General features: G+C 40.0%; 1 protein-coding gene across 1 annotated transcript in view; it reads left to right on the top strand.

Annotated features, from left to right (window-relative positions):
* Positions 1-15,727, top strand: part of GPAT3 (glycerol-3-phosphate acyltransferase 3) — a 31,191-nt gene that overhangs the window by 2,663 nt on the left and 12,801 nt on the right. Inside the window, 4 exon segments of the mRNA XM_042469507.1 lie at positions 6,695-6,767; positions 9,898-10,168; positions 11,339-11,413; positions 14,092-14,181. Of these exon segments, the coding sequence (XP_042325441.1) occupies positions 6,695-6,767; positions 9,898-10,168; positions 11,339-11,413; positions 14,092-14,181 (509 nt within the window).

Genomic DNA, 15,727 nt, shown 5'->3' with positions numbered 1-15,727 from the left:
ATTTGGTCTGCTTTTAGCCAAGTTGTCAGCCATAATATGAAACCACCTATGTCTTTTAAGTCATTACAGAGGTATGTTTCAATTGTTCAGTTCTGTTGTTGTTTTAAATACTGTATAGCTGGATGTTCTGGGCTTTACCATATTTCAAGGCTGTTCTGTTTTCATAGTTATAGTGATCTCATTACAGCTGTGAAATTGCTTTGTTCTTCTATTTATATGAGTTACCTTGGAAGCTTTGCCCTCTAAGGTGCTCTGAAAATAGTAGGTAAAGGTAAAGGTACTCCCTTGACATGAATGTCTAGTTGTAACTGACTGTAGGGTGCGGTGCTCATCTCAGTTACTAAGCTGAGGAGAGATGACTGCAGTGGTCATGTGGCCAGCATGACTGCACTGACAACTTGGGTGGTTGTGTGGCCAGCCTGACTGCACTGAACGCTGTTACCTTCCTACTGAAGTGGTACCTACAGTATCTGTTTACTTGTATTTGCATGCTTTTGAACTGACAGGTTGGCAGAAGCTGGGACTAGTGACAGGAGCTCACCCCTTCATGCAGCACTCTGGCCTCAAACTAACAACCTTCTAACCATCAGAATTGGTGTCTTTAACCACTAAGCCACCACATCCCTCTGAAAATACACTTGTCCCTCCACATTTGCTGGGGTTAGAGGCCCAGGACCCCTGTGAATGTGGAAAAACTGCACATAACAAAAACACTATGTTTTTACCTCAGAGAACACCTTTCTAGGAATCTCTTGGCCCTCCAGTGAAACTCTGAGGCCAACATCTGCCAGGCATTGATCATACAGTTGTGCTGGACAAGCTACAAATGTCTAGTGGAGTGTTCTCTCTAGGAATCTCTAGGTCTTTCAGTGTGACTTTTGGTTGACTATAGAGTTGTGCTGGAGGGCTAGATATTCCTAGAGAGAACATACTAATAAAATCTGTGAATAATGGTTAATCTGCAGAAGTCAAAGCTAAAATTGTGAAGGAACGAATGTACTGGAAAAGATAATCTCTGTAATGCAGAACATCTGGGATGCAACCTTCTTAGTGTCTGTGTGTCTGTTTTCAGATTCTGGCTTGGTTGCTTTTCCAGGGGTTAAACTATTGCTGAACATGCACTTCTTCTGTACTGTTTCATTAACTCTACTATTTATTTGAATATTTATTTATTTTCTTTATTTATATGCCTTTTTTCCTCCTAGGCTGGGAGAATATGTACAAGACAAAAAAAAATCATATTAAACATCATAAAACACTATAACATTGGTTAAAAACATACAACAGTTACAAAACAAATAAAGCAAACTTCTACCTCTGCAAAATGTTCCAACTAGGCGTGGTTTTAAAACAAAAGGGATGGACTTCAAAAAAATTGACCCAAGTTACGGATGCAAGATAGTTTTTCCTGAACTTGTGTAAATACATTCTTATGTTTGAACACTACCCTGGCCACCAGTGGTTGCCTACAGGTGAGTTAGTGCATGGAAGTTGTGTTCTTTCATGCCCAGTATCCCAGGAATAATATCTGGCATCTTCAGTTAACAGTGGGGCAGGTATCAGTTTATAGGAAAGATTCATAGAATCATAGAGTTGGAAGAGACCACAAGGGCCATCCAGTCCAACCCCCTGCCATGCAGGAAATCCAAATCAAAGCATCCCCGACAGATGGCCATCCAGCCTCTGTTTAAAGACCTCCAAGGAGGGAGACTCCACTACACTCCGAGGGAGTGTGTTCCACTGTCGAGCAGCCCTTACTGTTAGGAAGTTCCTCCTAATGTTGAGGTGGAATCTCTTTTCCTGCAGCTTGCATCCATTGCTCCGGGTCCTAGTCTCTGGAGCAGCAGAAAACAAGCTTGCTCCCTCCCTGCCAGAGACATTACAGAACTGTTGTTAGTGCTGCAGTGATCTGAGCTGCCCTGAGCCAGCTTCCCATTTTCCTATCCTGGCCTATGAAGTCTGTAATACAATTTTTCACCTTTGCCATGTACAGGTACTTGCATGCCTTGTTTGTCCAGTACTGGACAAAAATTACTGTTCTTGTATTACAGTTAGACTGTTAAAAAAAACCCTCTCAAACCTATTTCAACCTCTGAATGTGCCTGCCTTTCAGCATTCTTGCAAGGATTGTAAAAATGATGTATATTAAAAGCTTGAAGTGTCCTGAGGCAAGGTTGGGATGTGTGTGACTGCATCTCCCACTAGTCCTCATTGGTGACTGTGCTGGCTGTGGTTTTTGGGAACTGCAATCTGATGACAAGAGTGGAGGAGACATGTTCCTCATCCTTGTCCTAAAAAATTATAATTTATTCTAATGATAAATGGCAGAGCCAGGCTGTAAAAAGAAACAAGCCTACCATGAAAAATGTTCATGGTGAGAATCCCAAAGATGTGGGGTTGAAAATGTTCAAAAAACAAAACTTTCCAGTGCTTTGTTTCTCCATGGGAAAAAATGCACCATGTATGCACACATACATTTAACCATAGTTGTTTGGATTCTTGTACTGCAATCAGTCCTAGATGGAATAAATATAGGATATGAACTTGTAGTTATTCTGAGGAGATGAGCATTGAGAAATCCTCGTGGATGGAGAATAGTCTGAACATGTTTCAACAGACTTTTTATGCAGGACTAAAGAAATGTACACGTGGAACATGTACATTTTGAAGTGGAACAACCATTTCAGATAGGCCTTGCATGAGTTAACAAAAACACTTTGAACTTCTCCTGGGCATTTGATTGGTTATTCTGTGAACAATATTGGTCTAAGTAGGTCTTTGGTCTGATCCAGCATGTGGCCTCTAACACCTGGACAGTTTTCCAATGATAGCCTGGCTTTGAAGAAGCCATACTGGGTAATTTATGATGTTTTCAGAGCAGGTTGACTTGTCATAAGATAGGCAGGGTGACATATATTCAGCCATGTCTGCCAGCTAGAACACCCAACCGATTAGTAATGGGATTAGTAATACTCTACCTGAATGCTGTGAGCCTGGGGTGGCACACTTAAATGTGTTTACAAACAGTTACATTTAATTGAATTTGGTGAGGCATACCTCTGAGCAGATGTATTTAAGAGGGTGTTGTAACTCACTAGGAGCGGCCAGATTCTGTTCATGATAGGGACAGATATGAACAGGAAATCCTTGGGCTACTTGCTGTCACTCAATTTTATCTTCCTTCTAGGTTCTCATTGGAGTTTATAAGACGAGGGAAATTGGAAGTATAATCCAGTGGCAATCTGAACGCAATCATGGGGTTTAACGTTATTGCGTGATAACCCACTACACGCAGATTCGGACAATGGGAAGTCAGACTGAATGCAATCATGTGGTTTCACATTATTGCGTGATAGACTGTCACATGCAAATTCGAGCAATGGCATGCTATTTCCGGGCAGTGGGAAACCAGTTTGAACGCAATGCGCATTCATGTAATTGCTCTAAACTAGCGACTTTAAGTGAATGCGTTCTGGCCCCACTTTCTTTTCATTCGAATTTAAGAGAAATTCCTCCTGTTTGATAAACTCCATTATTGCTGTTTGCCTTTAAATTGCTTCTGACTTATGGTGATCCTAAAGTGATCATATCACAGGGTTTTCTTGGCAAGATATGTTCAGATGGGGTTTGCTTTTGCCTTCCTCTGAGGAAGAGAGCGTGTGGCTTGTCCAAGGTTACTCAGTGAGTTTCTGTGGCAAGCAAGGATTCGAACCTTGGTCTCCCGTCCAACATTCAGACTTCTAGACCACCCTCGCTCTAGTTATTGAGTAGGGGAGGGGGATCTCTAGTCTTTATATCTTGGACTACAACTGACAAAATTTCTTACCACTGCCTGTGCTGTGCTGAGATGGTTGGAAGGACCTGTCATTGAAGATATGTGGGATAACCCTATGCTAAGGCCTCTTGGTCAAAGGAAGCATCAGCCTTTGGTTAAAGTCTGTCCCTCAATATAGCCAAAGCAACCCGTTCAGGAATTTAGATGGGACTGGATATGTATTTATAGAGAGGACATCCATTATTCTATTTTTTTACAGTGGCAAAGCAGACACCCCTGGGTAGCCCAGAAGGAGAATATGAAGGAGGAAGGAGTAGAACAGATACATGAGAAGTGAAGCCTTCTCCAAGACTAGCAAAGGAGGGTTAATCAAAGTCTAAAGGTGCTTTAGATACAAGAATTGAAGTCAAGGAGTCTTGTCCCTTGCTCTCATTGGCACTTAAGCATAGGCAAAGAGACAGCTCAGGAATAAGAGCTGAAACCAAAGGTGGATTTGTAGCATCTCAACAGTGTTATTCCCTGTTCCTTTGCAGAGTTTTACATCCCAGTAGTTCTCAGTTTTTCTTTATAGGATTAGTTTCATCATCCATGGTACTGGTGGATCTCACATTGCCTGTTGAGCATTTTGAAGTAATGTTCTTGGAGCACCTGAAACTTTTGGCTTAAACACTCATTGAACTGTAGAGATGTCTTTGTTGCAAGAGGAGGGTAATTTAAGATAAAAAAGCTTGCCTCCATCCAACTATGTCAAGGTGCAGTATATCCAAAGTGATGGCATGTTATTTTGTAGGAGAAAATCCCACAAATACCTCTTTGCACCTTTTATTGTCTACAGTTGGCCCTCCATATCCGTGTATTCTTTATCCATGAATTCAAGCATCCACGGCTTGAAAGTATTTTAAAAAAGTATAAATACCAAAAAGCAAACCTTGATTTTTCTATTTTATATAAGGGACACCATTGCAGTATGTCATTCTATTTAATGGGACTTGATCATCCACAGATTTTGGTATGCACAGGGGTCCTAGAACCGAAACCTAGTAGATCTGGTTCTTTGCACTTTTCTTTAACCTTTTCTCATCCTCCTGACAGAAACCTCACTGAAAATTTGGAACCATCTCAGACTCCTGCCTGTTTTAATTTGGCCCACGAGCCAAAACAGTTCCCACCCTTCTGTATATAAGGACAGATGTACTGGTATACACATGGCTGTTTTTCTTTAACGGCTGATTTTGCTATTTTATATACCGTTGCAGTATGTATGTGTAGTAAGATTTATTCGGTTAAAAAATACAGTAACTTGATAAAATAATAATAATTGCAAAATACAATTATTAATAATTGTTAAAAACAATTTCAGATGCCAAATTCAAGGTGATGTTATATATATATCAGTTTTCACCAACCAAATGGGAGCGTATTTTACATAGAAGGTAACAAAATTTTGCAATATGTCATTGTATTTAGTAGGACTTGAGCATTCATGGATTTTGGTATACATGGGTTCCTGGAACCAAACCATAGCAAATATCAAGGGCCCACTGCATAAATGACAATAATATATTTAACAATTTCTTGCCATTTCCTAGCACTCTAATTCTCCTCCCTGGGGCAGTTGCCTCTTACCTTGCCTAACCGGAGGTCTGTCCATGGATACATGAACCTCAATGGCTCAGGGATCACCACCATTGAGTAGTACTGCCCTAGAGCTTACTCATAAGGAGATATGCATAGAATTGAGCAATGCTTTGCATAGAATGATGGGGAAACATCCTAATGGTAAGAATTGCATCTGGTCCTTTGCACTTTTCTTTGACCATTTCTCATGCCCCTGACTGAAATGTCATCAAACCTATGAACTATCCCAGACCCTAGCCAATTTTTATTTAGCACATGAACGAACACAGTTTCCAGGCTTCTATATATAAGGACATATGTATGATATGCACATGGCTGCTTTTTTTAATGGTGAAATCTGAGCAAACTTTTAGTCATGCTATGGTAAAAATTGGATTAGGGCTCTCGAGACCAGACACTGTTGATTTGGGAGTGGTGGATCTGGCCCAGGAGCTGTAAGCTGGCTGGCTGTTCTCTAATGAGTCAGCTTCCAATATTTAGCTTCCAGCTTAGCAGGGAACAGGGACACACTATTGAAAGGCAACAATATCAAAAGTTTAGTAGACATGCTTGGCAGAATCCAATGGTAGTGCTCTTCCTGGACTAAACCGCTTAAGAGTGATGTGGGAATGGTTCTAGATTCTGCCTCTGACCTCTCAGTTTAAACAAGAATGTGAAGTCGAAGGCTTTCATGGCCAGCATCCATAGGTTTTTGTGGGTTTTTCGGGCTATGTGACCATGTTCTAGAAGAGTTTCTTCCTTATGTTTCGCCAGCATCTGTGGCTGGCATCTTCAGAGAATTGTGAAGACCCAAGGACCCAAGTCCTTTCCAGGCAAGCATTCTCTGAAGATGCCAGCCACAGATGCTGGCGAAACATCCCTATTGAATTTGTTGACTTAGAAAGAAACTCAAACTCAGAAATCTGCTTCTGGTTTTAATTTTAGGTTGGATAGGGGTTTTTGGTGACGTTTCTTGCAAAATTGTCCGGCTTTTGCAGGCTTCCAGTGAGAAATGACTGTTTTGTCTCATATTTTATTTATTGCATGAGGCAGTATTGGTCAAAGTATGCACCACGCAGTTCTATCACTAATGTGACCCTGAAGGTCATTGCTCATAAAAACCACATACAGTACATCAATAAAAACACTGTTAGAATGTTCAAAACCAGCAAAGCAGTCACCAAAGAAGAATAGCAGCAGATCATCAAAAACAGAAGTCAAGCTGCATCAGAATTCATATTGCACATACCTGTATAAGCTCTTGAGAAGATGATTTCTACTTTTTTCCTTCTTTCTAAACAGTGGGCTACACTTCGGATTGAGAGGGGGATCAGAGAGCAGCATAAAGATAAACAGAAACCCACGGCATCAAATGGTAAGGCTTTTTAAAAATTAAAACTCTGTGTCAGATTGTTGTATAAAAAGAATGGCAATTTGAAGAAATTAGTCCTGAATGTTGGCTTGAAATATTATTCTATAAGTGCAGGCTTTTGGTGTAGTTAGCCTAGAATCCTTGTTGTCTTCTTTCATTTTTGCAAATGTATACAAAATAGTAGCTCTTTTGGCCACGGTTGCATATGTTAGTTGTTTGAGAAAGCTGTGGTTTTGATAGAATCTACATTTGTAATGCTCTCGTGCATTACAAATGTAGTTTCTATCAAATCCACAGCTTTCTCAAACAACTAACATATGCAACTGTGGCCAAAAGAGCTACTATTTTGTATACATTTGCAAAAATGATCACCTGGAGTGATCACCTGATCACCAGGAGTGTTTTTTCCCTTTGTGGCCATGTGAGAGATAGGCCCGTTCTGCACGGGCCTTTGCGTTGCCCCCGTCACATGCTAGGGGTTGGCCAAGGGCCTAGCGTCCATACCGGCCTCACCCCTAGCACGTGATGGGGGCGTAAAAATGGCGGCGCCCTATACACACGGGCACAGGCATTTTTATGTGCTGGACACTTAGCGTCTGCACGTCCCCCTTGCCTTGCAACGTCACGAGTGTGCCGTTTGTGCACTCATGCATCGCAAGCATGGCGCGAAAAGAAGCCACTTTTTGCGGCTTCTTTTTCCGCTGCTGGGAAGCCTCCCCCTTTGGAGGCTGCAGCTTCCTGGCGGCAGAAATGGAGGCGGTGGCAGACTGCTGCTTTCAGGCAGTCTGTAACGCGCCAAAGAGATTTGTTTGATCTGCCTCTGTATGTGCAAATATAATCTTGTGCACAGAAGCAGTTGCTTTCCTAATGATTGTGAACATGGATGATGGGTTACATGCGTCTGATAGCACACAATTCATGGCTATTGTGCAAGTAATTCATGGATATTTTCCCAGGTAACTTTAGTTGGTAATCAACTAATTGCTAACAACTAATTACTCAGTATTTTCTATCATGAATCAACTAACTGATATAATGAGAGTTCAGGTTGGGTTTGGATGTAGTGCTGAGCCATGGTTTGCGTGCTACAGGAGCCAGTTTTCAGGAGCTTTCCTTTGTGAAGGAGAGGAAGATAGGGGTTGTAAACTAACACCTTTGGAAATTACCAATTTTGGGGAATGTTTTTACAGTAGACATAGTTTTTTACTAGGACTGAGGAGACTTGCATTCAAAGTCCTGAATTACAGTACTTTGGAGCTCAGTCATTGGCCTTAGGCCACTTACTCCCTCAATAGGCCTGAATAAAAGAGGAGATAAGAACTACACACACCATAAACACACATTGCTCTAATCTCCTTTGTGAAAGAGTGATCCAAAAATATAATATCAGATAACCTGGATAAAGGTCAGATCGTTCTTGTTTTTACTGATGCTTTAGCTTTAATTTCCACACATTGCCTTCTCTCTTGTTCTTTGGTGCTTTGTCCTTATGACTCATGAGGAAAAATAGTTGCCTAACAATTACTTTTTACCCAGATTTTGAAACTGTGGTTTCACCTTTCTGTGGGTGGCAGAGAGTAATGCTGAGCAGTAGGGCATGGTTGACTTGGGGAAAATAATCATACTGCTCTTGTTCCTTTTTAGCTTGTAAAATGTCTTGAAGGCATATTTGCTCCATTATCTCCACCCAGAACACTTAAAGAAAGGCAGTTAGAGTCCTTCGCCCTATGCAGTTTTGGGTCTTGGCTTTCCTGGTGTCCTTTTTGTGATATATCCTGGTTGTTTATTTCAATGTGTCTCCTAGTTAGTTACTCCATGGCAGTCTCTTCCTAAAGCACATTGTCACATAAAAATCCAGTCTGTACATGTATAATTCATTGCTGTCAGGCCAGCCCCAAGAAATATGATCTGTGGAGAGGTCCTTCCATGCACCAGCTGTTGAGCTGAAGGATTATATTGTTTCCTGAGGGCACAGAATTGCCCTCTTCCATGTGTTACTTGGTTCTTGTATTACATTGGGATGTCTTAGGTTTCTGTGGGATTTTCTTTGGACTGAACCTGTAACCCTAAATCATACAAAGAGGTTGGTGTCTGCAGTCTTGAGTGGTGTATATGTTTACTAGAATTACATCAGTTGAATTTCTAATTGAATAGATAGGACATTGCCTGTTGTTAAAGCAGGGGTGTTCAACAGCTAACCAGTAATCTAGAGAAGTTCTACAAAGCCATATAATGTCATAGAGGCATAGCCTCTTAGAGTTGAAAGACATAATTTAAAATTCTCAGAACTTTAAACAAAAGTTAAAAAGCAGTTAAACTATATGAAAACTAAAACCACAGTAGTTAAAAACATAAGGCATGTAAACAACAACACAAATAAAAGTCCAACACATTCTACAAGGTCTGTTCCCACAATTTTTTTTTCATAGTCTTGCTGAAATAAAAAAAATTGCCCATCACTTGCTTATGAAAAGATAGCAAGGAGAGTGTCAGTCTAAGCTCTTTGGAAAGGAAGAGCTTTCCCAATCTTTCCTTGTCAATCTGTGCAGTAGCTTGTTTGAAAGCTGATATAATCAGATATTCTTCAGAAAGCTCCTCATGGAAAAAATGGTTATGATAGGTTCTAGCCTGTCTGCATGTCGAGGGGAAAGCTGGCCCACTCAAAAAAAGTTTCAAGCTATTGTGGCTTTGGAAGGCAATGTTATTTACTAATGATACAGTTTCCCTAGACTAGTAGTTTTCTACCTTGGGCTATCAGATGTTGTTGGAATACAACTCCCTGAATCCTTGCATATTGTCCATGTTGGCTTGGTCTTTTGAGAGCTAAAGACCTAAGGTGAGGAAACAATGATAGATAAAATGTTGATAACCAAAATAAAAATCCTTCTTCTCCAATTTGATGCCTCTCAGAGGTTTTGGATTACAAAGCCCACCATTCTTGCCCCGTATGACATTTATGAATAATAAAGTTTGTAGTTCAGCCTATTTGTAACTGGATGGCTGGTGTGAATTGTCCATGAAATTGGTGCCAAGTATTCTTTACATTTTGCTTTAAAGATGACTTATTTATTAATGCCTAGCTTAATTTTCTCATCAACATGTAATGTGTTCTTTCCCTTTCTCACCTTGGAAGTTATTATACAGAGAGATCACACCACAATGGAGAAGGCAATTGCTGGCCTGCGTTGCGGCGATTTTGAGCTCTCGGATGTTTTTTATTTCTGCAAAAAAGGGTTTGAAGCCATTGTGGAAGACGAAGTCACCCAAAGGTTCTCCTCAGAAGAGCTGGTCTCTTGGAACCTCCTAACCAGGACAAATGTCAATTTCCATTACATCAGTTTACGGTTGACTGTGGTGTGGGTTATTGGCGTTTTTGTGCGGTATTGTCTCTTGCTACCTCTTCGGTAAGTTGGAGGGTGAGATGCAAAAGTGTATGTGTGTGGGGGGAGAGAGAAAATGAGAGTGTGAGAGAGGGATCTGTTGTGATTGCTGGTATGGGGGCACCTTGTAGAAATAGTTTGGAAAGGGGAATGCAGAAAGAGATGAGAAAACATGTTACCAATCTCTGACTTAGGGACAGAAATTTATGAATCTTGTTTGTTGAATGCTTCCCCCCCTTGGAGGCCCGTTGACTTCAACATCGATCTCTTTTAGCTATTAAGTTAAAATGTCATTTTTAAAATTAAAGTCCAATCGTTAAAGTCCCAAAATGTCTGATCTTATTATAAAAACCAAGTTCATAGTTTTGCCTTTTTTTGCCTCTTCTTTTATTATAACCTAATGACTTATTTAATATGTGTTTATCTTCTTTAAATTATATGGTTCTTTTTATTTGGACTTATATTGTTTTAATTGTATGCTGCCCTGAGCCTTACAATGAGGGAAAGGGAATAGAAATATTTTCAGACAGACAGACATGTGGTACATCAACCTTGCTTCCTTATTGTCAAAAAATTTGTCTGGATAATGCCTGAATGGGAGATGCACATACAAAATATGGGCAAAACAGGCAGCCCTGAAGGGGCGGCTTCATGCCGACCCTTTGAACATCAGATTGGGGCCATGGCAACCACCTGCTGCAGCCCTGATCCGTATATTTGCTGGCTCATAAAGAGGCAGCAAAATGCCACTCCTTTTTGAAGCAGCAAAAGGGCACCCTTTCCTCTGCCCTGGCATTTTTGCAGTGCTTGGGCGGCATGTGGCATCTAAATGCTGTGCTGCTGGAGCGCCATGAAGCCAGCCCACATGTGGGCAGGCGGGTTGCTTCTGGACATTTTTGGGGCATGCATTATGAGTATGTCATGCCTCCACGTTGCCTGCAAGATGGCTTTTAGTGCCGGTCTGTACCAGCCCTTATGTTACTTTGAATTCCATCATATAATAAATGCAAGATAGGGGATATTATATACCTATTAACTATATAGTGACCAAAAGGCCAAAAGCTGATGTTTGCAAGAAGTCCTTTGTCTTGTTCAATGGTGTCTCCTCTTGTAAAGTATTTGATGCTTCAGGTAGGATTTGCTGGTCTGAATAGAGAATACCAATTGGACTGTTTCTTTTCTTTTCTTTTCCAGTGTTACACTGGCAACCATTGGAATAGGTTCCATGATTGTGGGCACCACACTGGTAGGACAGCTGCCAAGCGGGGAGTAAGTGGATCTTCTTTGCATTAGTAACCCCTTCAGGAAAAGAAGAGTTACAAAACAGGATAACAAAGGTTTGACTTGACCTTAGGCAGACTTTTTGCATTGGTGGTGGTATTGTTGCAAGTGTTGGAAATGAACCATGCCCTAGAATTGGTTAGAATACAATATGGACAATGCTGGCAACCTACCAAAGCATAAGATGATTTTGTACGAACAGTTTAATCTGAAATGAAATGCAGAAAATTGAGTAAAGATGAACAAAGGCTCCAGGCAACTGAGAAAGAAGAAATGTTGGGTGGTTTAAATTCGTTGTTAACCTCTGTTCAATGCAGAATGTGGAATTATTTGGGCTGAACATAATATGTTAAACTGATCCTAAACTGGGCAACTTCATACACTGGGGAGGAATAAGAAATCTCTCTGTCTTGAAGACTAGATGTCAAGGACAAGATTCCAGTGTTGCTCCTGACTAAAGTTTGTTCCCTAGATGGCACCACCCCTCCCTCACAAATGTCCTTATGGGTCATGCAATCTCTGCTTGGAGTGTGAAGAAGTAGTAGAATTGAGAAACTGCTCCACTGTGTAATTAACTTTTTGTTCCAGTTTTCCTTTGTCTAGACCTTCCCACCTCCCAGTATGTTTTGAACTTCACCTCCTGATGCTCCCAGCCAACGTGGCCACTGTTCAGGGCTTCTGTGAGTTGAAGTCCAAAATCTCTGGGTGGCCAAAGGTTGTAAACCAATTAGCAACAGCATGCTGTGCATAAAACACACACAAAAAGCTGTGGAAGAATTCTTCCTTTTTTGGGAATTGCAGAAATGGCAGTCTTCAATAAGCAGAGAAAAAACTTGATTTCATGTGATTTTCATGACCTTGAGAGCAAGAGAGATATTTAGAATATTGTGGTGAGTTTGGATTTGAAAAATTCCTCCCTCCCCTCCTCAGTGTGTGCTCTTATCCAAAACAGAATGCCTAAACCTATGTATTTGGCATGTATTGCCTCATATATGTCCAGTGTCTTTATCAGATGTATGAAATAATAATCATAATTGTACCCTTATGTCATCCTGCTTGGTCACAGAAACCCACTGGAAATTGGGCAAGTCACATTCTCTCAGCCTCCAAAGAGGGCAAAGGCAGTCCAAGAAAACTCTATGATGGGTCACTTTAGGGTCATCATAAGCCACAAATTACTTTGAAGGCACACAGACCCAAGCCTAATGTACTCCACATTTACTGGGGTTAGGGGCACAGGGCCCTGTGAAAGTTGAAAAATCACAAATAAAAGGACCACTATTTTTTCCTCTCTAGGAATCTCTGGGTCCTGTGGTACAACTCTGTAGTCAGCATCTGCCAGAAGTTGACCATAGAAGTATGCTGGAGAACCTACAAATGCTTAGAGAAGTGTACTTAGGAATCTCTAGGTCCTCCCTCATGACTTTAGTTGCTCTGGAGGACCTCAAAATTCCTAGAGAGAACATATTAATCAGATCTGCAAAAGTTAAAGCCACAAATGTGCAGGGCCAGCTGTATAAGAAACAGACTCTTGTTATGAGCAGAAAACATGTTGCAGTAAAACAACAACAACAAAAACAGGTCCTCAGGTCAAACACAGTTTCTCTTCTACAATGAGTGCCCAAATTCCATTAAATTAATTTTATTTATATTTGAGCCTTAATGTAATTAAAGTCCAGTTTTTATTTTGTTTTCTTGCTTGCATTTCATTTCCTTTTTTCCCTTGTGGTTTAGGTTTTTTTAGTCTGTAGCCATGCCAATTTAGAGTAACACTTTACACAGCAAGTGAAGAAAATGAAAGCTTATACCATAATAAATGTATTGATCTTTAAGGTGCCAGAAGACTCTGGTTTTTCAATTGCAGTACAGTATGTGGTAGCTTACCTTAGTATTTGTATATTTCAGTTTATAATTCATGAAACAGTATGGCAGGTTTCATGTGACGTATTATGCTGGATGACAATTAGGTTGTAGGGCCAAAGTTGAAGCTAGTTGAACAAAGAGTTTATTTTATTTATTTATTTTTATTTATTTCAAGGATTTATATCCTGCCTTTTTCCCACATTGGGATTCAAGGCAGGAGTTATACTTGTCTACTAGTTAGATGGCAACATTTCTAGCGGAGGAAGAATGCTTTTAGAGTTGTGGATGCTTGGGAAGAAGAATGTTCTAGACAAGTCAGTTCAATCTTGGTTTTACTGAATTTGAGTCCATGGTAAAGCATCTAAGTGAATCATTTGAAGATATGCATTTGGAAAGATTATTGTGGGGACAATTTCATCCTCCTCCTTTCAGCTCTTGCTAGGTAGACAGAGCTACAGAACTGTCACTGAGCTGGTTACTAAATGTTCCTCCTGCTATTACTGTACTGTTATTGCTGTTCCTCCTCATTTATTTATTTATTTACTTTATGTGTATGCCACCTCTCTCCCTGGTCAAGACCCAAGAAGGTTTCCATAACAACAATTTAAAAATGTTTATTAAAAAGTTTAAAACCAATTTTAAAACACGACATTAAACACACTAGGACGTCTTCCTGCGTATTGCCATGATATGGTTGATTGCATAGTAATAATTGGTGCTGTAACTCTGCTCATGATGAATGGCTGTGTGTGTGTTTATGTGTATGAGTTGTTTATTCTAACTTGATGTTCTTTCTCTTGTAGAAGAAAAGACTGGCTGAGTGACCTTGTCCATCTGACAAGCTCCCGGATCCTTGTCAGAGCACTCTCTGGCAACATTTATTATCACAACAAGTAAGTGAAAATAGACATCTTCCCTAGTGCTGTAGATGATGTGCCTTGTTGCTGTACAGTATTGTTCAGGTAGCAGCAAAAACTTGCTTCAGCCGAATCTACATATTATGTAGAATGGGTTGTACAGGGGGGATATAACATCTTTAACTTGCTTTGTAGAAACAAATGTGAATGGGAAACATTCCACACCAAAGAGTGGGCTGAGGATAAAGTGCTAGCTTGGTTTTTTTTTGTCTTTTTAATTGGAGTGAATTTATATGTATATTTGTGTTTTAATGTAGAGGATATTAAAAAAAAGTAATGTCTCTACCTGCAGTCTGAGGCGGTACAGGGAAGATGCAGGCCAGCAAATGATACTGTTAGCTCTTGTTATTGTTTTTAATGCCCTGAAAGCAGAGAGAATAATATTCCAAATAAATAAAAACAGAAGGGTTCTAGCAATAGCTGGATGATGATAACTGAAAACAAGGTAGATCCATTTAGTTATCAAAACAGATATATACCAGTTACATTATTTGCAGTTATATTCTTCTCTGCTCCATTTTGTACAGTACTCTGTTCTACTTTTGTGCAATGGGAAGAGCAAATATGCCCTTGCCTGTCCATCACACAGATGACCTATTAAACAAACACTTCATTATGATGTCTGATGATGTGATTCTATTTTAGTAGTTGGATGTGAGGAGTTGAAATAAAAAGGATAGTTCCACAGTTGGGGAGTGACCGCTTCATATGTGCATCTGTCTGTATGATGAAGGACAAAGAGTTTTCCCCATTCCTCAGCAATGTGAAGAAGAATACCATGAAATGTAAATTTGAATCAGAACTCTGAGTTTGTGTATTTGATATAAAAAGGAAGTTTGCATTTGGTCATAAAAAGGATACTTGTAAAGTCCTAGAAAGACTGCGATCTTTCAAACCATGTACACAATCAAGTTACCTTAAAAAGTGCTTCTTCCTATATGGTCCTGCCTGCACTTTTAAAATAAAAGGATATTAGAGCCCTTGCTTTTGTTTCTAGAGGTAAGATCAGTTGTGTTGCAAGCACAATATACAGGGTCTTTCTGGAGATAGTCCTGGAGAAAATCCGTTCTCATTGACCTATGCCTGACTCCTTTCATGCATGTATTCAAGCAAGCCTTGAAGTTGGCTCTCTTCACAGCTGCTTTTAACTAAGACTACCAATGTCCAAGTCAGAGCAGCTGTCTTTAATAGTTATATACCTTTCTGTTTTGCTCGTGCTATCTGTTGAACCTATTGTATCTTGAATGTACATTGTTTTTTTAAGTGTGTTTCCAAGCATCTTACAACACTGAAAATAAATGTCATGGGGAAAAGCTTCCATCATCCTTTAGTGGATATCACTTACCTTGGGGAATACACCTCTGATGGAGGTGTGCCTGACTTATTTTTAACTGTTTTCAATAGGCAAATGAAAATACAGCTATAATTAATAATAATTATACCTGAAGCTAACTCAAGATTTAATGAGCATCTTTGTTCTCCTTTTTGTTGCTGGAATTATATGCTGAAGTTGATATATTGG

Source organism: Sceloporus undulatus, chromosome 5, assembly GCF_019175285.1.
Source record: "Sceloporus undulatus isolate JIND9_A2432 ecotype Alabama chromosome 5, SceUnd_v1.1, whole genome shotgun sequence".
Classification (NCBI taxonomy): domain Eukaryota; kingdom Metazoa; phylum Chordata; class Lepidosauria; order Squamata; family Phrynosomatidae; genus Sceloporus; species Sceloporus undulatus.
The sequence above is the reverse complement of the archived record's forward strand: the minus strand, read 5'-3'. Positions and strand labels throughout refer to the sequence as shown.